Consider the following 24,688-nt stretch of genomic DNA (forward strand, 5'->3'; position numbering starts at 1 on the left):
GATTTCCCTGAATCTATCATCCATCGTTACATTCATTCAATTTGTTAGCTTTTTCTCCTCCAAGAGAGACACACCCAGTCTGACCTGCTGGGCCCATGATCCTGCTCTGCATTTTGCAACTCCAACATTCTTGTGATTGTGTTCTCATTCTGCACCTGCTCCTACTTACTCATTGACCAGCTGAACTTGTTTAAAGCTTTTCCCTGTGATCACTGCAGCATTACCCAAGCAGAGACATCCCTTCCTCAATTCTTTCTGTAGCTTATTAAACTTCTTTTCTTTCCTGTCCAGTTCTGACAAGGTTCTTTTTGATCTTAAATGCTAACTGTCTTTTTCTTCCTGCAGGGATGGCCTTAACTATGGAGTATTTCCAACATTTTCTGTTTTGTCCATGAGCATAAAGATGACACAATAGCACAGCTGATTGCACTGCTGCCTGCTGTGCCATTGGGGCTCAAATCTGATCTTGGCTGCACTGTCTCTGGAGTCCTCCCTCATCCTAAAAACATGCAAGGTTATTAGGTCAATTGGCCATTGTCAAATGCTCCTCATGCATCATTAGTGGTATAAACTAGGAGGGTGGGGAGGGCGGAGATGGGAAGGTGGGGAGAGGTGAATTCAGAATCAGTGTTCATGGAAGGTTGATACTTGGTGTGGAATCGAAGGGCTTTCAGTATGCAAGGGTCAGAAGAGGCAAGGACTTCAAAAATATGGACAAACATTTTAAAATCAAGTTTTTGCTTAAGTGGGGACTGAAGGGTAGGGTGATCAATGTTGGATCACCAATGTTGGTAGAGCTTTGGATCCACTTTGGTTTATAGAGTTTGGAAGATGGAGGTTGACCAAGAAGGTTGGAGCAATCAAAACAAGGCAGAGATGAGAATTTCTGCAGCCTTTGAGTTGGGGCAAGGATGGGGATTGGCTGCTTAAAATGGCAAACTTAGTGACTGGAAACTCATCGTCAGGATGAATGCATCGCCAAGACGGTAAATAGTCTGGTTCAGCCTCAGAGTTACAATGAGAGCACGGAGCTGGTGTTAAGGGAATGACTTTAAAAATTATTGGATGATAATCAAATCTTAAATATGAGTGGGTGGGGAGGAGGGAACAAAATTACATAATTAGGAAGGGAAGTCAACATTGTTGATTCTTTGGCTACAGTTGGTATCAATTAAAATAGAATCGAGTGAGTGCAGTCAACCTTCTGAGAACCCAAAGTAAAATAGTTGAAGGGAAGGGCATGGACAAAACTTCAGAAGATGAACTCCTAGAAGAGGGGTAAAGGGAGGAGCAGAAAGAGGTGGCTCCAAGATAGCATCAAAGAATTCGTCAAGTTCCTCATGCTTGAGTGCTCAGGAAGAAACTGGGGTTCAGAACAATTCCCTGCAGCCACAAACATCCCAGGTTTAACTTTGCCTTTCAGAATGAGTGTTGAAGAAAGATGGCATTGAGCAGATCAATTGCCACAGAAACATTATGGTGCGATTAAAGGTATAGTCAGAGGGGAGAAAATGGAATTTTGACTGCACAGATGTAAATAAATTATCAAAACATTTCATTCAGGTTTTAACATTGAAGGGGATGGCCTAGGGATGGACAAGGCTAGTAAAGGGAATGCAGAGTGAAAAGCAAGGCTTGGTCAATAAAGTTTGCCTTGTGTGATTGGCACAATGAAAAACAAGGCCTCAATAAATAAAGGTCAAAAAAGAATAGCAAATAGGTCAAGGAAGAAGAGGGGGGGTGGGGTTGCCTGAGATGAAGTAGGATGAAGACTCAACACCAGCTGGAGAAATTATTCAGAACAGAGGCTTGGGAATGGAAGCAGCAAAGAGGACTTTATCACATCACAGCGCTCAAGGTGGAGCTAGATGAGGAGCTGTACATTGGAGTTCCATCAAGCCTCTGACATCACAGATCCACAACAAGCTCATGAATGCAAGGAATTTGAGGTGGAACATTGAAGGACTTGGTGGTAAATGATGCAGTGTCATGGTCCAGAGAAAAAACACGGATTGCAGCCTTCAGGAGCCACTCAAATTTGGAGAGTCAGTGAAATAATTGAATGGGGCAGTTAAGATTGGTGCACCAAAGGAGATGGCTCCAGAACAGTGCATCACATGCTCACGCAAATCAACTCCACCCACTCAGGTTTGATCTCTCACTGCCTCAAGATGGCAACTAATCATAGAAGCATGGAACACCATAGCATAGAAAGTTCCTTCAGCCCACCTAGTCTGTGCCAATCCATTATTCTGCCTAGCTCCATCGACCTGCTCACAGATCATAATCCTCCATACCTTTTCCATTCATGTACCTATCAAAAGAAGATAGACTCTTCAGAAGATGATAAACGAGGAACAGAGGGAAGCAGTTCAGTGTAACTGAATTTCCTGACACAGTCAAGTTCTGTTTCCAGAAAAGTTTCATCCCAAGCAGCTAGGAATACTACATATGGCCTTCATACAGAACCACAATGCTCTTACTACTTGAGTGCCAATCGAATCAGTAACAGATGTTGGCCCACTTCTGGTTCAGTGAGTTCTGAATTTGTAAATCCCACTTAATGCCATTCTAAGTTAAGTTCCATTCTCCTGAAATGCACTCCATTAATATCTGCAGGCCATTCTTCTATGGACATGGGAGCCCGACTTCCTGGAGTTCCCTACACTGAAGCATAATAAGGCAGTGGAAATGATGTGCCAGTTTTCCAATCAGATGGCCCAACCCTCATGTTAATACGATAAGAGAACACGAGTTGAGGTACAGCCTTCTGGCCTTTTTGATAATCTCATCTGTTAACTCTTCCCTCTGGGTGCTATTTCCAAGCAGCCTCCACACAAGACCTTGTGGAAGACAATGGATATGGAAAGCAAGCATGCTTGTACTTAATTAGCAAAGGCGTTCAAACGACACACTCCTCTGAAGTATAATGAAAATACTAAAACTGAGAATAGATTGATATAAATTGCACTTACATAAAAAGTGCCACCAGTAATTCTTTAAACTATCTTGATAGTGATTTTATATGGCACAGCCCAATAACTAGAGGATTACCCTTTTGTTTTTGAATGCTAATCACCACAGCTGCTGAACAGCTTCAAAAATAAAGAACAAATATAATCAAGTTTTTGACTTTTAAACATTTACACACATGTATCAAACATAAAGTACCCAAAAGCAAAACTGCATTTCCACTCGTCAAATTCAAAAGTAGCAGTCAATAGATTCCCCACATAAAGTGATACCCAGCCCAAAGACAAAGGAAGGGTCCAAGTTCTGTTCCAGATCGAAAAAAATAATTAAATGCCCAAATGAGGTAGAAAATGAGGAAACTTCAGCACAATGTTCACTCCAGAACAGTGTATCACATGCTCACACAAATCAACTCCACCCACTCAGGTTTGATCTCTCACTGCCTCAAGATGGCAACTAATCATAGAAGCATGGAACACCATAGCATAGAAACAGTCCCTTCAGCCCACCTAGTCTGTGCCAATCCATTATTCTGCCTAGCTCCATCGACCTGTCCACAGATCGTAATCCTCCATACCTTTTCCATTCACGTACCTATCGAAATTTTTCTTAGGTGTCAAATTGAGCCCTAATTCACCACTTCACCTGGCAGCTTGTTCCACACTCTCACCATTCCCTGTGTGAAGAAGTTCCCCTCATGTTCCATCTAAACATCTTTCCTTTCACCTTTAACCCATGACCTCTAGTTCTTGTCCCATCCAACCATAATAGAAAAAGCCTGCGAGCATTTACTCTATCTATACCCCTCATAATTTTGTTCACCCCTCATAAAATATAACAAATCTCCCAATATTCTTTGATGCTCCAAGGAATAAGGTCTTAACCTATTTAATTTTTCCCTGTAACTCAACTCTGCAAGTCCCAGCCACATCATTGTAAATCTTCTCTGCACTCTTTCAAAATGGCACACAACTCAATCAAAAACAGGCCCCACCCAGTCACCCCCCTCTGATTTCTCTTTGGACAGGAGAGATACATGTTTGAGAACCTGAAACCTCCAAAGTTATGGACAGTTTCTCTTCTGCTGCAATCAGACAATTCAAACGGACTTCCCATTAACATGTGGCACGTCTTGTGATATATTTTCAATTTAATTACCTATATCCTGTAATTTGCCTCTTGTAAAACTTGCCCTTATGTTTTAGTGTAACGTTCTTTATTCCTGCACCACCTGCTGTACGAGGTAATTTTCCTATAAAGAGCGCACAAAACTAAAATCTCTATACATAGAGAAGAAACAATTCAATTCTGGACATGTAGAAAAATGGTTGTGGGCAACAAGGATTGAGAAGTGCTTTGGAAACTATAGGGAAAATGAAGAGATGGCCCAGGATAATCTATTGATTCAAGTCACTCTTTAAAACTGAAGCCAATATCATATTGCAAGTACAGGCATCAATGAAAAAATAAGAGTAGCCGCAAGATGATTGAGGGCAATTTCACATGCTGAGAGAATAATTTTCAGAGTCCTACCGACTACTTTCCATCAATGAGCAGGCAGATGGACTCTCAGTTTAATGACTCATTCAATTACTTGACTTTCCTTTTTGCAAACTGATACTCTAACCACTCCTGAGTGCCTCAAGTGACAAAAACCGCAAGAAGTTGAAACTGATTCATCCTTGAAATTCCATCAGCTGCTTTCGGTGAAGGTCAGCGTGATTGGTGCAATTTATTGAGGCTGCAAACACCAGCACCCTGAGCATGCACGGTGAGGGAAAGAGAAGGACCATTGCATACACACACAAACTTCAGACAAGAACAGAACTTTGCCCGAACAGCACGGCAGCACAAATAACCTCCCCACAGCATCTAACCAATGAACAAAGCATCAGCGTTTTGGGAGAGACATGTTCACCATGACCATTCCCTGAGGGACTGCCTCCTGGGAAGAACTCAAAACCTGACCAAAAATGGGAAGGATGTACACAAGAAAAGGGAGGGACAAATCACAAGAGCTCACAGAATAACTTTTGACATTCTTGTGGTGCAGTTCATCACCGATTGAATGTATTTTCTTTGTCCCATTCAAGAAAACATGGATTCTACCGTTTTGTACGTCTTAGTTTCCACTGACTTTTGTTTCTTTCCCAACTTGTTGCTGTTGCTTCCTCTTCATTCAACGTCTGATGTGACCAGCATGTTGAAACTTGAGTTCTGTTTCCAATTTGCCTCAAACTTGCTGCGTGCCATGGAGGCAAATTGAAAACAGAAACCACCCTGCACTAAAGTTGAGGAGAAAATAAACAAACTCCAATTGATTCTCTTCCTCCCACCCATGCTACAATGCACCTTCCCAACCAGCTCCTCCTCCTCCAACATTTTGTGGTTGATTAATAAAGATTTTTCTTGGTTGGGAGGGGCTTGTGGAATTCGAAACATGGATGCTGAATTGGAGAAAGGAGGGTGCAAGTTATCCGATATAATCACCTTCCACCAATCCGCCCACACCCCAATTGCTTTTGTCACCCTCTTCTGCCTGATACTGGCTATCATCCCTCTCCAGGAGTCAAGTCTTGATAAATGTGTCTGAATGGGTTTTCCCTGAGTGCTGTGGCTTCCTCACACTCTTCAAAACTGCACTGGGGTTTGTAGGACAAATGGGTGTAATTGGGCGGCACGGGCTCTTGGGCCGAAAGGGCCTGTTACTGTGCTGTATGTTTGTTTTAAAAATAAATAAACATTTTAAAAATTATTTTAAAAAGAAAAGTTTTTGACTCAAACTGCTGAGAATTTCTTCCCCCACCACTGATGCTGGTTGACCTGCTGAGTTCCTCCAGCTCTTTGTTTTTACTCTAAATTTCAGCATCTGCAGTCTTTTACATCTACATTCAAATTATGATTGCTTTAAAATTCCAAAGGGTTGGTTCCCAAACTAAGAAACTGTAATTGGCCACATCTCCAAAGAGCATTTCACTGTTGATGCTGAACTATTTTTAAGCCTTACCCCATTGCATGCAGCCAGAGCACAGCTCTCCATGTCCCTAATATCCATGTACCTATCCAATCTCCTCTGAAATGCTGAAATCGAACCCACATCCACCAACTTTGCTGGCAGCTCATTCCATACTCTCACCTTCCTCTGAGTGAAAAAGTTCCCCCTTAAGTTCCCCTTAAACAGTTCACCTTTCGCCCTCAACCCATGTTCTTCAGTTGTTTTCTCATCGAACCTCATTAGGAAAGGTCTGCTTGCATTAACCCTATCTCTTCCCCTTGTAATTTTGTGTACCTCTATCAAATCTCTCCTCATTCTCTGATGCAGGAGGGAATAAAGTCCTAACCTATACTACCTTTCCCTGTAACTCCTTGTAAATTTTCTCTGCACTCTTTCAATCTTATTGCTATCTTCCTGCATACAATACTACAAATTTGATATCACAAATGTTTCATACAACTTCAACATAACATCCCAACTCCTGTACTAATACTTTGATTTATGAAGGTCACTAAGCCAAAATCTCTCTTTATGACCCCATCTGTGAAGTGAGGTTGGTTGTTGCTCCAGTGTATAGTCAATAAAAGCCTATCAGTTTCACAACCTCAATCTTTTGTGGTAATTGATGATGCATCACATTTGAATGTTATTTATGTCACAAGCAATAATTTATTGGGTTCCCTGGACATGAACATATTCAGCTCATGAGACTCTGCTGGGCAGTAATGTTAAAACATCACCTGACTTTCAAAACCATCTAACTGATTGTGACAAGAATCAGGACACCCCAAGATCATGAAAATGGCAGCATTAATTACAAGTTCTATTTCTTATTGCTGAGTTTCAACTCCCTCTCCATTCACTGCTAATCAATAGATCAGTGATACTCAATCTTTTTCTTTCCACTTACATGCCACTTTAAGTAATCTCTATGCCATCAGTGCTCTGTGATTAGTAAGGGGCTGCTTAAAGTGGTATGTGTGTGGGAAGGGAAGGTTGAGAATCTCTGCTCTAAACCCAACTGTTACTGAAATATTTTGCATGTGAAAATTTGTCATTGGGCCATTTCCTTTGGAGTGATGAAACCGTGCACATAACGAGTCAATCAGAAACAATTAAAACAGTGCTTTTCAAACTTTTTCTTCCCACCTACATACCACCTTAAGCAATCCCTTACTAATCACAGAGCACCTATGGCATAGGGAATACTTAAAGTGGTTCGTGAGTGAAAAAGGTTGAGAACCATTGCAAAACATCAGTCGATAGTCACCAACAGTGAAATGCTCATCAAAGAGAGCGAATGTGAATGCTGAGACACAGAACAGATCTAGCCTCAAGTATTAAATAATCCCAAATCTAGAACATCCAGTCCCACTCTTTAAAGTAGAGCAATGTGTTCAATCTGGTTATGAGACTTCTGCTCAACCCAAAGCACAACCTCAGCAAATATTTTTAAGCAAGTAGGTCCATAAATGCACACGAGACGAAACATGAGCAGAACAACTTTCACCACCATCCCAAGCAGCTTCCCTTGTGGAAACCCACTGCAGCAAGTCACAACCAACCAGCATCCCTTGACAAGTCATGGCTCATCATAGCAACCCTATCAATACTAAACCATGACGGCACACTCAGCAACAACTCTCACAACACTTTCCAGTGTCACACATTCACAGCACTCACACACCATCTTACACAGCCCAGAAACCCCCTCCTTTCCCAAGCCAGAACCTTTGATTCTAACCCAGACCAGAAACTCCCCAACCACCTAACCAAGAAACCACCCCCCCCTCCCAAACTGCTAACCCAGAAACTTCCCCAAACACCTCACCCAGTATAACCAGATACTACGTGGCAGTGCTGCAGGGACACTGAATAGATATTACTTTTAAATCTTACTATCCAATATACTGCAGACCTATATCAGGAAATTTTATATTTTAAATTTCATTCTCTCCATCTTACTCATCTTTTAGAAAGCAAGTCACATGCAGGTAATTATTCAATACAGATTAATAAATTTTTTAAAAAGTATTCAGAATCAAGCATCTTCCACATATTATCTGGTGGAGTACGATGAAGCTTGTGTTGAGGACATTATATCACACCATCTTCAAAGAGTGAGGTACTGGACATCATGGAGGCACATCTGGTATAGTCACTGCTCCCGAGACCCAGGATCATTTGTGAACTTGGATGCTGTGTGTTTTGCACATCCCCTGTGCAACTGTGGGGGCTTCTGCAGAGTGCCCTGCTTTGCTTCCACATCCCAAACGTGTGTGGATTTCTATGTAAACTTGCCCCCAGCATGTAGAGGTGGTGGAATCTAGAGGAAGATGATGAGAATCCAGGGAGGGTATCAATGGGACTAAAGCAGGAAGATTGTGAATGGGTGCTTGCTGGTCAGCACAGATGCAGTGAGCCCAAGTCCTTCCCCGTGTTTATGGTTCTGTTTGCTCACTCCAAGGAGAAAGAACCAAATGTAGAGGCACATGCTCACAACATACACCTGATAAAGTTGTGAAATGAATAAATTTGGTAACCTTCTCCCAGGGTTTAATTCAAGACCGGGAGTAAAAAGACTTTGAATGTGCACTCATGCAAGAAGAGTGCAAATGACCTGCATTGAAACTGGACTGTTTTCGGGGTCAGTTACATACAAATTCTAGAAAGATAAAATAGTTCCAAGTGTGAACCATGAGAAGATAATTAATTGATCAAGTGAACAGTCATCGTCTAGTTAACATGTTGAATTTGATTGGACCCAAAGGACAATAAAGTGCATCAGTCTGAACAAGGTTGTGATTTGAGTCACTCTTGTTAATCTTGACACTAGAACTGTTTAGTGGTTCAATTTCAAGCTTGGACTATCAATAGATTTCTGTGATGACACCAGCAGTTGGGCTGAAGGAAAACAGGGATCCCATCTTATTTATGTAAAAATAAAAGGGGATTTTCAAAAAAAAATTACCCCATATGAAAGGGTTTAAGCCAGGGGTGGCCAACCTTTTAATTTTTAATTTAGACATACAGCATGGTAACCGGCCATTTCGGCCCACAAGTACATACAAGGGGTGTAGGTTAATTGGACAGCACAGACATGCAGTCAAAATGGCCTGTTATTGTCTAAATTAAGAAAGGTTGGCCACCCCTGGTACTGTAAACTAATATCACACTGTTAAGTACACAACTGATGACCTCCGGCCATGTGCAAGCACTTGCCTTTCATACAGCATTCCACTGATCGGTGGCAGCCAATGAAGAGTTACAGAGTCCAGGGTCTGTCCAATTACCTCTGGAGCCACCGAAATAGGCGCTGGTTTTTTGGAATGGACCCAACCTTGATACACCAGATCCAGGTAACAATGCATCCGTGCAACTTGGTTTGGTGTGAAGTTATTCGTGCAGGTGTCATCTGTGGAAGGAAGGGAAACAAGATTTTTATTTGGGAAATAATTGTTGTCATTTTGCTCAAAATAGAAGCTTCGCCAAAACTTGTTGGACAGAAATGGCTTCTGGAATTGACTCAACTGTCTTGAAAAGGTAAACTTTCTGTCTGGCACTTGCAGTGGAACTTCTGAATGATAATTTGTTCCTCCCTGAATCATGCGTGCCCTCTCAAACTGTCTCCTGCCCTACTGCCATCTGAGCTCAGATCAATTAGTCAGAGATCATACCTGAGATGATGACAGCTCAGCAACCCATAGGGTAATCTATCTACAGGGTTATCTATCAAAAAATTATGTCTTTCTTTAATTATCATAGGCTTACCAAACAAAATAAAGTGTGCCATCTCAAGAAATTTAGATCTGGTTTCCACATTGATCCCCATGCATTTGAATTTTCCTACTTTTGAACATCACATTTACTGAATATATTCCATAACTCAGGTCTCTGGGTAATATTATACATGAAAAGCAACATTTTCAGATTGCAGAATGCCAGAAGTATGGACACACTTTCTGTAACTCAGGGAAGTGTTGGGAGATACAGATGAATAAAGCCATTCAACCCCTTTCTACCACACCATCCACACACTGCTCTTGAAGTTGGGATAAAATCAATTCTTCAGAGTGATTTTCTCCTCCAACAAAAAAAAAACAAAAGCCCATTATATATTTCAAGTAATCTTTACATGAAGATGTTTCTGATACCAGTGGTGAAATTAAGTGAACTTAGTTTGGATCCTCAGTCACTGGTTAATTTTGAAACTATGCTCTGGATTTTAATTTTTCTGTATTATTTACAATTATAATCCTCCATCATTAGGATTCCTTTCAAATCTCTCTCATCGCATTAGTTTTTTTTGAGGTTTAGTCCTGAGGCTTTTGTCTTCAATGAAGGGCTACCTTTTTGGGAGATATTGAGGCAAATGGACCCACAATGCAAAGTGGGTCTAAAGCATGGTATGATTTTAGTGCAGCTACTTCAGGCTTGACCCTTATTCTGCTGTGGAATCCACTCGCATTTTTGAGAACCCCCTCAAGTCCATCGTTAGTCACAGCCGTACCAGGTATGGAATATTAATGAGTTCGCTTAAATGCAGCTGTAGAGTTCAATTTCAAATGTCAATTTGCATATCATCTAAACAGCTCCATGGTAGTTGTCATCTCCCCAGATTTCCAACCAGCTTCGAAAAACCTGGATGCCAAGGATGCCTGTCAGACAATAACTTATCAACTACAGGTTCACCTTCACACAAGTCCCAAACACATTAATTCCCAAACTTCATGATCAGAGATCTCTGCAGCTTGATTCTAGACTTCTTGTCTAACCAAACCACAATCAGTGCAAATGGACAGCAACATTCCCCTCCATAGTCACAGTCATATTTGAGAAGCCCCAGAGTTGTGCACTTAGCCTTCAGCTACACTCTCCCCACATTAATGACCGTAAAGGCAAATACCATTCCAACTCCACCTTCAAATTCACTGACTGCATCACAGTGGTAGTCCAGGTATAATGATGAGATGGAATACAGGAAAGAGACTGAAAGACTTGTGGCATAGTACCAAGATAATAACATCTCAACATCAATAATATGAAGGAGATGATCACCAACTTTGTGAGGCAGATCAGAGGCCACACCCATGTCCATATCTACATCACTAAAGTGGAAGGAGAGAGTTTCCAATTCTCAAGAGCAAACTTTGCATGTCTCCCCCTCCCTGGCCCCACCACCTAACAGCTTCTGCAGGTGATCCATGAAAGCACACTTACTGGATGCATCACACAGTATTGAACGGAGCTGCTCAGTTCAAGATCAGAAGAAGTCATAGAAGATGGTGAATGCAGTTCAGAATATCAAACAAACCTCCTCCGTCTACATCGCTTGCTGCCTTGAAAATGCAGTCAGCACACTGAAGGACCCATCACACCCCAACCAAGGCATATAATCACCTCCTTCCTCCCGTCTGGAAGACGGCTCAAAAATGTGAAATCGTGAATCAACTACTTTAAGACAGGTTACATCAGAACAGAAGGGATGGGAGAAGTAGGCTATCTGAATCATTGAGACTGCTACACCTTTCAAGAAGATTGTTGCTGGTCTCCACTGATGCTCTTGCCCCATAACCCTTAATTCCCTTATTCTTAAAAAAATGCATCCATTTGTATCTAAAATGTATTTGATGAAGCAAGCACAACTGCTTCTCCTGATGAAGGGTTCCCACCTGAAATATTGACCATTCTTTCACTCCCACTAATGCTGCTCCACAAACTGAATTCCCGCAGCAGAGATTTTTGTTCCTGATTTGAGCATCTGCAGTCTCTCGTGTGTCTCCACCCTCTAATTTTTCCTTGGGCAGACAATTCCACAGATTCACTCCTCATCTCCCTCTTGAAGCAATGTCTTCCAGTTCTAGTCTCTTTTCCCAGCTTCTCCCTTAACCATTCCTTCCATAATTTTCTGTGTCTCAATAAGATCCCCTTTCATCTTTCCAAATTCCAGGCTACTCAAATCTCTCCTCATAAGGTAACCTTCTTGTTTCCAGAAAACTAGTATATCCTTTCTCAAAGGAGACCAGAACTATATACAGTACTCTGGATGCAGAACCCTGTACAGTCGCAGCAGAACTTCCCTGCTCTAAAATTCAATCCCATCAGCAATGAAGCAAATATCCCATTTGCTTTCTTGGTGACCTGTTGCACCTGTCTTACAATACTACACTAGCAGACAATAGTAGGCATGTCATGCTAGTTGTTCCAATTACTTTAGTCTCCTTTGTTGTAATGTGCTAATGATGTTGAGTGTTCACAGGTCTTTTTTTTTTAAATTTTAATGATACAACACGGTAGAAGGCCCTTCTGGCCCTTGAAACCCATGCCACCCAATTGCACCCAATTAACCTACCAAGCCGATGGGAAGAATGTACAAATTCCTGAAAGACAGTGCTGGATTCAAACTTAGGTCGCTGCCGCTATTATAGCATTGCGCTAAATGCTACACTAATTGTGCCGCCCTCCAGCGCGGTTCTCAGCCAGGTCCGGGCTGTGAGTATAAGTGCAGCCCAGCAGCCTGCAATAAAATTGTCTGCTCACTGAGCTCAAACTATCTGGTTGTGTGTGTTATTGCAGGAGCAGTGTAGCTGCTGCTACAATTGGTGACCCCCGACTGGTTCAAATGCCTTTGAACCCATCATGAGCGAGCCTGGAATCAGCGCTATAACCGTGAAACTACCTGAATTCTGGGTTCAGGAGCTGGAGACCGGGTTCGTCCACACAGAGACCCAGTTTCACCTCCACCAGATTTCGTCCGACACACCAAATTCTACCATGTGGTCGCTGCCCTGGACCAGGCCACCGCCAGACGCACGCTGCACCTTTTTCAGCACCCACCCGCCGAGGACAAGTACGAGACCATCAAGCGAGTGCTTACCGTGTCCCTCAGACTATCCAGACATCAGCGTGCCGTTTGGATGCTGCACCTCAACGCCCTGGGAGACAAGTCCTCGATGGAACTGATGGACGAGATGCTCGCGCTCATGGGTGAGCACACCCATTTGGGACACTGCCGTTTGTGCCGTCCTGGAACAGCAGGTGAATGAGCATTGGAAGCTGTCGGCATTCTTCAGCCACCTGCTCCGCGTGCCGGAACGCAAGTATAGTGCCTTCAACCGTGAGTATGTACCTGGCGGTGCGGCATTTCTGCTATTTTTTGGAGGGGAGGACTTTTACCATCTTCACCGACCACAAAACCCTCACTCAGACACTCGCGATGGCAATGGATCCCTGGTCGGCCCACCAGCAGCATCACCTCTCCTTCGTGTCGGAGTTTACCACCAACATTCAGCACAAGGCGGGGAAGGACAATGTGGTTGCCAATGGACTCTTACGACCGGCCATCTACGCGCTGACACCGGTATCGACTTCGGCAAGCTCACCCAGGACCAGGAAGCTAATGAGGAGACGAGGGCCTTCAAGACCGCCATCACCGGCCTGCGGTTCCGAGACCTCCCAAGTCCAAGTGGAGAAGGCACCATCCTGTGTGTTATCTCCTTGGGCACCCCGGGGCCATTGTTCCGCAGAAGGTCTTCCATCACATCCTCGACCTTTCACATCCATCAGATCCATGGTTCGGATGGTGGCAGAACAGTTCATTTGGCATGGGCTGCGGGAGCAGATCGCGGGCTGGGCCAGAACATGCACCCATTGCCAGATGTCCAAGGTGCACAGGCACACCTGGGTGCCCATACAGGAGTTTGAGCACGTCCGGGAACGGTTCAGCCACATTCACATGGACGTCGTCAGGCCCTTACCCATTTCCAGGGACAACCATTACCTGTTTACAGTGATGGACCACACCACTTGCTGGCCTGGGGTGATCCCGATGTCAGATGCCTCCACCGACTCCTACTCCCGAGCCCTGTGGCATGGTTGGGCCACCCAGTTTGGCGTCCCGGCTCACCTCACCAGCGATAGGAGCACCCAGTTCACATCTGCGCTCTGGGCACAGCTCGCCAACAGGTTGGGGATACAGCTAAACCGCATCATGGCCTACCACCCACCGGCCAATGGACTAGTCGAAAGTCTGCACCGCCACCTTAAGTCGGCACTCATGGCCTGCCTCACTGGTCCCGACTGGACGGACGAACTGCCTTGGGTGCTCCTGGGCATCCGCTCCACTCCCAAGGAAGATCTGCAGGCGTCATCAGCTGAGCTGGTCTATGGTGCGCCGCTGGCACTACCTGGTGAGTTCGTCAACACACCTCACAATCCCCAGCGGTTGCCACATGAACTACTTCCTCACCTCAGGGCACACTTGGACTCCTTCGAACCCCCACCGCCACCCAGGCATGGCACCTGCCCGGCTCACATTCCTGGCGAGGTGCTTTCCGCGGAGTTCATTTTCATTCTGCGAGGCCCGTCCACGGCACCTCTGCAGCAACTGTACGAGGGGCCGTACAGGGTTATACAGCGTTCCAGCTCGACATTCACGTTGGACTTGGGCAGCAGCATGAGCTGGTTTTACCATGGGCAGACTGAAGCCAGCGCACCTCGATCCCACTCGTTGCCCAGCCAAAGAAGTGAGGCCACCCAGCAAAAAAGGACATTGGCACCGGTTCTTGGGGGGAGCTGTGTGGCGGCTCACCAAAAGGCAGGCAAACCGCCCCACTTATAAGCCACATGGCGGGCAGCCGGCCAAAATGGTGCCATCGGGGGTTTCCCTCCTTCTAGCTCGGGGCTCAGAAACCCACGCTTGGGGACCACTTGATGCCGGAATGACGTCAGCGCCCTCCAGTGCAGCAGCCCAGCAGCCTGCAATAAATTAGTCTGCTCACTGAGCTCAACCCGTCTGGTTGCTTGTTATTGCAGGAGCAGAGTAGCCGCTGCTGCAGTCTATTCTTAGAATGACGGATTTTGTCACAAAATATCAATAAAAGTGAAAAGCTTTTGTCTGCCAGTAGTCCAACAGGTTATCTCTCATCTCTCACCAAGCTTGATGCTTTGACAATTGCAAGAACATTTTGAGACATGTTCAACTCTCTTTTCAGAGTGTAAGTTGGCCTCTCAGTGGCATCTAGGGCAGTGACAGTGTTTGATGTCATAGTTTTACAAAGAATACAGCTCTGAGTCACTCCACTATTTGCTTATATCACTCCATAATATTTTTAGCTGCCTGGGATAGATGAATGTTTATCAAGGTCAACTTTAATATTGGATTCTGTTTTATGTGATTCATCCCAGTGAGCTTAAGAATTATGTTTTATTCAACAGACATCATACTTGCTGCAATAGGCCACAAAGGACATTCTCTGGTTAGATACCCAATTAATAGATCACAGATAGAAGTGCAAGCATCACCAAAGACTTTTGACTCCCTCCATACCAGCCACGAGAACAGATAAATCTCTCACAGATCCACTTCTGTTTATTATCCAGAGTCCAGCAGGAACAGGTTGCTGGCAGGTCAGCACTCTGCACAGGAAACCTCATTGTACACCTGAAGAGCTATATAACATTGTAAGAAACCTTTCCAATCATCAGGGTTTTCAATGACTAGTGGGAAGAGGTTTAGAGTGTCAGGAGATTTAGAGCAGATTCTCTCCTCACCCAAAGGATGTTTGAAACCTGCAACTCACTGCCTGAGTTCATAAGACTTGAGAAGTGTTTAAATTAATGGTTGAAATGCCACTACATAGAGGGTATGGGTCAAGTCCCAGAAATTGGAGTAAGCATGAATAGCCTGTACAGAAACAGATATGCTTCAGAAGTTAATAACCATCATGCACTCACATGAAAAAAATACATTTTCAACAAGAAGATGAACACGTGCACAGAACAAGGCAGAGACTAGGAGAAACCAGTCCTTCGGGAGAAGATAAGGACAAAGAACATATAGCTGTTCCAATGGGATAACAAGGTTAATAAAAAGGGGGAGGCTAGTTTGCTTTACCTGATTAGGTATTCCACTGGCATTTTCTTCTTATTAAACTGAAGTTTTTGGAGCTTCATTGTGGCTTTCAAAGAAACCATGAGTAATGTGTGGTCTCTATTACCATAATGACATTGCTAAATGCTGAAATGTAGCATCAACTTTCCACTATTATGGAATGCCAGCATTTAATAGAGGATTATGATCAGCTACTTAAGCACCTGTTAATGTGCATTTGTTTGGGTTCTGTTTAAAGGTATCCTAAGCGATACCGTGTGTTTTTAATATATCTTTAAACCACATTACTTGCTGTCTCTCCCTTGTTGGTGGTCATTAAGTTTGGCTGGGAGGCAGAAGGTTTCAACAACCAGTGATCACCAGGCAACCATGCATAATAACATTTTTTTTAAACAAACTTATCAATGATTAGCGTCACTAGGGGGGTGTATACCACGCCAAATTACACCATCAGAGGGGGTGACACCAAAATGACTGTCTATAAAATTTTTGGGCAGTATTTCAGCAGAAATTTATTATTTTTAATAAAACTATCCCTGTAGTTAGTTATAACAACAAAAGCATTTTTCGTAAACCCAGCTGACAAGTAGCACCTACAAGGCTAAAACTCAATGCTAATTTACCTTTCTAATGTGCTCCGGTCAGAGCTGTCATTATTACCCAATTACAATGACGCTTTGAATCACGTGGTTTCATCTGCATGTGCTACAAGCACACGCTGTTTTTTTTTAAATTGCTGCTGGGTTTTTTTTATTGTCACTGCTTTTGTCAAATTTTCTGGTGTTTTAGCAACAATATTGTGGCGATTAGTATTTGTGTGCATGATATTGTAATTTAAAGGTGGAATTTTAATTTTGCTAGTTGTTTATCTACTATTATTACATTACATTCAGTGATACACGGGAATTATGACTTATAAGTAATATTAGCACAAAAAACATTATTAAAACATTGTGGTCTGGTATGGGAGTTTGTCCGGGGGGGGGGGGGTGTGAGGGAGAGGGGTGGCATCATCATTTACTGCATTGGGTTACACTAACCCCAGTGTCTAACACATAATTGCAATGACTTGCTTTATAACCATGTTAGTTGTTTTGCCAATGTTGTTTGCCTCTGGTTCTACACAATTAAGATCAACTGTTTTAAGCTTTGAGAAAAAAATTAAAAATTTGTTTCTTCACTCAATCAGTCCCAAAAAGCAGTAATTTTTGGTGAAAACATTGCTCAAAAACAATGTTTTAGAGTACAATCAAGAAGACCGTGGGGTTCCTCTGAGGTCTCCTTGAGGATATTGACTACAGAGGCACCCCAACAATCAGATCAATCCAAGAAACTATTGCAGCATTAATATTTTGTAAACATGACTTAACATTTGGCAGATTAACTAAAGCAGAAAATGCTGGAAATACTCTACAGGTCAGGCAGCATCTGTGGAAAAGCAAACAAAGACCATTAATTTAAAACAGTCTCAGAAATTTATTTCAGATTTCCAGCCCCTGGCATTACATTTTATTTCCATTGATTGGGTTTAATACTCTGTAAATCTCAACATAACATTGTTTGCAATAATCTATTTATTGATTATTTGATGGGCTTCATTCTGTTTCCAATTCTGGCCAAGACAGTGGTTTACAACAAGGAGCTTAAGTGAAATTCACACCAGCTTGAGCCCTAAAGAATCAAAAGTAAAAGGTAATAGCACAAGGACTAATGTCTACAGATAAAGTGTCAAAAATTAATCAGCACAGGTATTTTTAAAAAGTACTGAAATTGAGTGACTCCAAGTGTCAGGTACGATCTTCAGGAATCAGTACTGGAGGTGTCCAATGAATAAATTCACCAAAGAATAAAGTACATGGTCACCGAGTTCATTGCACAGATCAGCCAAATCATGATATGATCTCCCACTCCCATTCTTTCAGCGGGCTGTGGCCTGCAGCCGTATTGCTTTCTCGATGATCTAGTTATCACGCCCACTCTTGGCTTGAAAACAACTCTCTGTACATTAGAGTGCCAAGGCATTGAGCCAAATATAGAATGAGGTGGAACGCCTTGGGGCCACTCTGGGGATAATCTTTAGACTCTACTACTATTCTTTGATGTCTTCCAGCATAGTTTCTATTTGCTTGACAATGTAGTAGTGCCCCTCAGACAGGAGATTACACCCATGCACCAAGAACATCAACAGCTTGCTGGAACCACTTAGCAGTCTGAACTGAATTATTCACATTAACTCTCTCCGATATTGCTAGAAATTCATTTACAGAAATAGCAGCATATTTCAACTGTTTGATAATAATATTAATGTAACCAACCTCTCAAACATGATTCATAACTGTTCACTTTAATTATTTTGGAGTTGTTTGTCACTATATTTCTGGCTGTGGGATCAATAATGTATTGAGAAAAGTTCCTTCACTCAGAAAAATTAAGAAATTTGACAGGAGAGGTGGACAACATAGTCAAGAGGAAAAAGGAAGAAAAATTGGACAGAGCCCGCTTGAGAATTATAAGATAATCAGGAAGAAACTTAAGGAATTTAGGAGAGCTAGAAGAGTACATGAGAAGACTTGGCAAGCGGTCGTACATGTACATGAAGAACAGAAAGTTGATGAAAATTAAGGTAAGAGTGCTCAGGGATAAAGAAACAAACATTTGCCTGGAGGCAAAGGAGGTCCTTAATGAAGGAGATGACCCTTGGTGAATAGGAGGCTAGTGTAGAAAAGGCCAATGTCCTGGAACATGTCAATGTTAAGAGAGAGAGAAGGTTGGACTGTCTGAAACGTATTAGATTAAAAATGTCCCTGGGACCAGATGAGATATGTATAGTACAGGTTAATATGGGAAATTATTGCTGGGGTATTGATGATAATCTTTGAATCATCTCTGGCTACACAGGTGGAACCAGAGGATTGAAGGATGGGAAAGTTGTTCCTTTGTTGAAGAATGGTAATTGGGATAATCCTGGGATTATAGACCAGAGAATCTTATGTCAGTGGTGGGCAAACTATTGGAGAGGAATCTTAGGAAAGGGATTTACAAGCATTTAGTGTGTGAATTTTAACTCTGAGATAAAATACGTTGGTTGTGGAGAAATAAATAATTATTTTACAAGCACCCAAGTTTAGTCATAGGTTTTATTCTTTTAAAATGTTCTATCCAACTCTGTTGAAATACTGCCCTTCAATACTAACCTTGGACAAATAAGTAATATCCTTTATTTCATCAAGAGCATCTTCTTATCAGCTCCCTCCCCAATATTGCTAATGCAATGGAAAGTCATCAATAGTGCCATCAAACAGCAATTACTCACAAATAAGTATTATTTAGGTGAGGTATTGCCAAAACAATTTGGCTCAAAACTTTATCATAGCCTTCATAAGATATGGATACAAAGGCTGATTACAAAATGTTAACATAAAGGGCGCATTCAACCCAACATTGGATCAGTGAACCTAAGTGAAACAGAAATTAGTAAGGTTCAATGTAAACTCTTTCAAGGAATTGCACTGGGCAGAACAGTTGAATGATCTCACCAATGATCACAGAACCAGAACTTCGCTGCAGGAGTTCCTTGAGCAAATCCAAACCCATTGTGCTCAAGTCCAAAGTAAAGGCAGGAATGTCATTGATGAAACTGCTGCAGATGACCTAATCTGATTTATGACTGATATTCCTTCTACCCTGAAGGGTAGTGTGCCCACTTATTATAATTCCAGCATGCAAGTCTACTCCAGTTAAGTGGAAGAGATGAAGTAGTAGAGGTCATGGTGATGAATCAAGCAATCCAGGTTTATTGAGGCAGTAATTCAGAAAACACAAATTCCAATTGCACAACTCCAGCTTGATTAATCTAGAAAGAAATAAAGCTAGGGGTAAATTTGTTAATGAATCTGAGAGATCATAAAAAAACAACAATGCCTTTCATTTCCTTTGGATAAAGATGCAGACCATGACTACACAGTGACCACAGCCTCACAGTGATGTGCTCAAGTCCAAACTGAAGTAAGCCAACCACATGCAAAACAGCAAAGAATAAAATGTCTTCTCCATAAAGCTAGTGGTGAGAAATACATGTCAAAACAGATCTCTGGGTGGGTGAACAGATACATGAGATTACATTCAGGTGCCTTGTCGTTCGGTGTGGGCGATCAGGTCTCTCGATCCACCATGGTCAATGACCCTCCAAATGATATTTGTTGTCTCCCCTATTTCTAACACTGATGTTAATCTATCATTTTAATTCCCTGTCGGCCTCTGCTTCTTTTTCCTTCCAGCTTTCTAGTTGTAGCTAAATGTTCTAATGTATCTCTTCACATGATGTGTCCAAAGAATTTTGATTGCTGTTTTCTGATTCTTTTAAGTCATGTATGTTTTATTTTCATTCTTTATAGAACTTCTTCATCTGTTATCCTGTCACTTATATATGCATACCATTCTTCTAGGAAACCACATCTCTGCTACATTGATTCTTTTTTCCATTGCATTTGTGATGGTCCATGACTCATAGCCATACATCAATATAGGAAGAATGTAGCAGCTGAGAGTTCTAAGATGGATGTGAATTGCTATTTTCTTGTTCATTTGGATGTTTCTCATTTCCATAAATGCTGTTCTTGCCATTGCTATTCTTGCTTTTATGTCTACTTCACATCTGCCATCAGATGTTACCCATGATCCAAGGTACGTGAAGATGTGAACTTATTACAGGATTTCATTTCCCAAAAAGATCCTACAATTTGGAATATGAGGTTTCTTTGATATTACCGTTACTTCAGTTTCCTTTTTGTTTAAAGTTAGGTCAAGTCTTTCGCTCTCTGTGTTGTTGGTAGATACCAATTTCTGTAAATTTACTTCACTATTTGCTATCAGCACTGCATCATCTGCATAGCGGAGGTTGTTAACCATATAACCACTTACAGCACAGAACAGGCCAGTTAGGCCCTACTAGTCCATGCCGTAGCAAGTCCCCACCCTCCTAGTCCCACTGACCAGCACCCGGTCCATACCCCTCTAGTCCCCTCCTATCCATGTAACGATCCAGTCTTTCCTTAAATATAACCAATGATCCCACCTCGACCACGTCTGCCGGAAGCTCATTCCATATCCCCACCACCCTCTGCGTAAAGAAATTTCCCCTCATGTTCCCCTTATAATTTTCCCCCTTCAATCTTAAACCATGTCCTCTAGTTTGAATCTCCCCCTTTCTTAAATGAAAAAGCCTATCCACATTTACTCTGTCTGTCCCTTTTAAAATCTTAAACACCTCTATCAAGTCCCCTCTCAATCTTCTACACTCCAGAGAAAAAAGCCCCAGTCTGCACATCCTTTCCCTGTAAATATTGTGGCCTCCTACACTTATTCCAGGTAGGTCTTGCATGGTTTTCATGATGTTTTCACTGTACAGGGAGAACAGGTCTGGTAATAGAACACAACCCTCTCCAACTCCTCGGTTTATTGTCTGATATTCACCAATCTTATTGTCTATCCGTATGGCTGCACGCTGATTATTCTTAGATCTTTTCTGATATTGATATCTTCAAGCATTTTCAAAATGACTTGGTGTTTCAATATGTCAAAGACTTTTAAGAAGTCAATGAAATGTAAGTATAGGTCTTCTTGTACTTGTATTGACCTTTCAATAATATTCCTGAGAATATAAGTGACTTTTGATGTTCTCTTGCCTTAGACAAAGCTGTACTATTCTTGATTAATCTCTGGTTTAATTTTGTTTCATATTCTGAGCATGTGGTGGTACACCATCGGCCTACTTCAGGGGGCAACCGCTGAACCTCCAGGAGTGTAAGAGGACAGGACAACACCCGGCCGGTTGTTTCAGTCGGCCTGAATGGATCAAGCCCCACCCGGTCGGGTGTCAATTAACCTCCGGGATACAAGCCTGCGCCTGCCTCCCGCAGCCTCACTTAGAGTTGCTGCAGCCATAGTCAGCCTGGCTCTGTGGAAGCTTTTGTGGATTAAAGCCTGTTGTACAGTCTTACCTTGTGTGTGTCTGATTCTGGCTAACAGCGCACCACAGAGCATGATACTTCTAAGTAGAGTTTTTGTGAGTGGAGTGAACTGGAATTCACTGTGTGTGTAGAGTAGACGGCTGACCCCTGTCAATCCTGATATAAACCCTGTTTTCCGGCCTTACCCCAGATTCACCTGATGACCTCTATGTACTGGCTGTTAGTTGTAAGTTAATAAAAGTGCGTTTGTGCTCCTCATAAATTAACGAGTAACTATTGATCATGTTACAATTTTATTAACTTACTTTTGAAGACAGGATGGAAGTCCTATTGAAGCCAGGCATGCTTCAGGTCAACTGTCTGTCCCTAGAGTCCCGGGAGGAATTCACCCACCGTTTACAGTCCTACATTGCTGCCACCCAAGAGTCTTCCACTCCGATGGCCTCCAGAGATCAGCCTTTCTCTCTTGAGTTGACCCCAAGGATTATGCAGTCATCAGGGACTGCACAACATGCAAGAAGGTCATTGAAGGTCTGAAGGCCCACTTCATGAGGCCCCAGAATGACATCCTGGTGAGACACCGCGTCTCAAAAAGTCAGCAACAACCGGGTGAACCGCTGGATGACTATGTTCTGGAAATATGGACACTGATGAGAAAATGCCTCTACGAGGTGGTTGCAGCCCGGGAGAGGAAAGAGGAACAAATCAGAGATCAGAGGTATGGGAGGCAGTGACATTTGGAGTTGGGGGAAGAAAGACTTTGACAGTACCCTTAATCTAGTGAAATTCCTCGAACAGGACCAACTGGGAGTGGATCACCTCACTAACAAAAGTGGCGCCTTCTTGGAAAGCCAGGCCTGCGGAGCACAGCAGCTGCCCCAGGTACCGACTACCGTGGCAACACGCAACAGGGAGTGCTTCTTCTGCAGACAAACCAAACACTCCTGTACCAGATGCCCCGCAAGAGACTCCGTGTATTCTGCATGTGGTAAGAGGGGACACTGGGCAAAAGTCTGTCGGACAAAGAAAAATTCCAGGAAGACTACCGCGGGCATGGCCCCCGAACAGTCATACATCCCTTGCCCAAGCCCAGAGGCACAGATCCCCGCTTCTCCATGCTGCTCGCCGCTGACATCTTGTAGTGGGATCCATTACTGGAAGTGAAGCAACAGCAGAAATGATGGCCACTGCTGCTACCCAAAGAGAAACAATGGCTGGAACAGTTGTCATCTTGGAACTCCTCGTAGTCGATGTCACCTTTCCAGCCTTTGGATCAAGATGAAGTCAGCAAGGGGAGCGATGCAGCCTCCAGAGTCCTCAACCAAGTGAAACCCCACCAGTTGAGTAACTCAACAATGGAGAAGAGTGTAAAGGGACATCTGACGGACTGTTTAATAGACACTGGCTCGACAAAGCTTTATAAGCTCTATGACTGCTTGGTGGTACATTTTAAAGGTTTACCCCACAGACTACCATATCTATCTCGTGTCACAATCGTATTCAGCAACTATTCAGGGGTATTGTATGGTGCACTTAACTGTAAAGGGGCAGAGGGGGAGATTTTGGAGTTTATGTGCTTCTGTGTTGCTGGGCCTAGACTTCCGGTGTCACCTTAAAAGCATGCCATGGAGTACTCAGGCCCACTTCCCCCAATCGTGGTGCGGAATAGAAGGTCCCAAAACTCAGATACTACATATGGTCTTCGCATATCGAACCCCCACCCCAACCCCACTCCCGTTTCAGAATCTAACACCTGACTATAAGCTGATAGCTACAAAGAGCAAGCGATATAGTGCAGGGGTCATTGAATTCATCAGAGCCAAAACACAATGGCTGCTTAAGGAAAAAAAAAATCATTAAACCCAGCAACAGTCTGTGAAGAGCCATGGTAGTAGTCATTAGAGGGAGAGAAAAGCCCAGGCTATTGATTGACAAAAGCCAAAAATTAATTGCTTCACACTCTTGGACGCATATCTCCCCCTCCCCTGAATCTTAGACATGGTGAATGAAATGCACAGTACAGAGTCTATTCAACCTAAAAGCTGCATATCACCAGTTACCAATCCATTCCAAGGACCATTCCTACACAGAATTTGAGGTAGATGGATGGCTTTATCAGTTCCTGAGGGTCTCTTTTGGCATTATGAATGGGGTCTTGGTCTTCCAGAGGCAAATGGATTTCAGGGTAGACAAGTGCAGGCTAAGGGCTACCTTCCCCTATTTCGACATCACAATTTGTGGACATGATCTGGAGGAAAACGACGCCAATCTCCAGAAATTTCTCCACACCGTCAAATCTCTGAACCTCATGTACAATGCCAGTAAGTGAGTGTTCAGGACCAAACACTTAGCTATCCTGGGCTACGTGGTGAAGAACAACATCAATGGCCCAGACCCTGAGCACATGGGTCCCCTCTTAGACCTCCCTATCCTGCGGACCATGAAGACACCAAGGAGGTGCCTGGGCTTCTTCTCATACTACGCCTAATGGCTACCTCATCACGCTGACAAGAGCCTCCCCTCTTAAAATCCACCTCCTTCCCATTGTCAGCCAAAGCCCAGGTGGCTTTTAATTACGTCGGAGCTGCATCACGAAAGGCACCATGCATGCAGTGGATGAAAACACACCATTCTAGGTGGAGAGCGATGCCTCGGACATAGCTTTGGCCACGACCCTTAACCAAGTGGGCAGGCCGGTAGCTTTATTTTCCTGCCTTCTACAAGGCCACTAGCTCCAAAACCTGTCTGTGGAGAAGGAGGTTCAGGTGGCACTACCTGGCCGGCAAGAAATTCACTCTGCTCACTGATCTGTAGCATTCATGTCCAATAATACGAATGGGGTAAAATATAGAATGACAA

At 43.1% G+C, this 24,688-nt stretch overlaps 1 protein-coding gene across 8 annotated transcripts in view; it reads right to left on the reverse strand.

Annotated features, from left to right (window-relative positions):
- pappa2 (pappalysin 2) overlaps window positions 1-24,688 on the reverse strand; it is a 406,366-nt gene that overhangs the window by 216,089 nt on the left and 165,589 nt on the right. For all 8 annotated transcript variants that reach the window (XR_011357548.1, XM_069937526.1, XM_069937524.1 and 5 more), the window contains exon 5: window positions 9,191-9,383. Coding sequence is in view for 7 of the 8 variants with exons in the window: in XM_069937526.1 (XP_069793627.1) it covers window positions 9,191-9,383 (193 nt within the window). In the remaining variant the exon portion in view is untranslated. The remainder of the gene's footprint in view (window positions 1-9,190; window positions 9,384-24,688) is intronic.

This window comes from Narcine bancroftii, chromosome 5 (genome assembly GCF_036971445.1).
Source record: "Narcine bancroftii isolate sNarBan1 chromosome 5, sNarBan1.hap1, whole genome shotgun sequence".
NCBI classification, from domain to species: Eukaryota; Metazoa; Chordata; class Chondrichthyes; order Torpediniformes; family Narcinidae; genus Narcine; species Narcine bancroftii.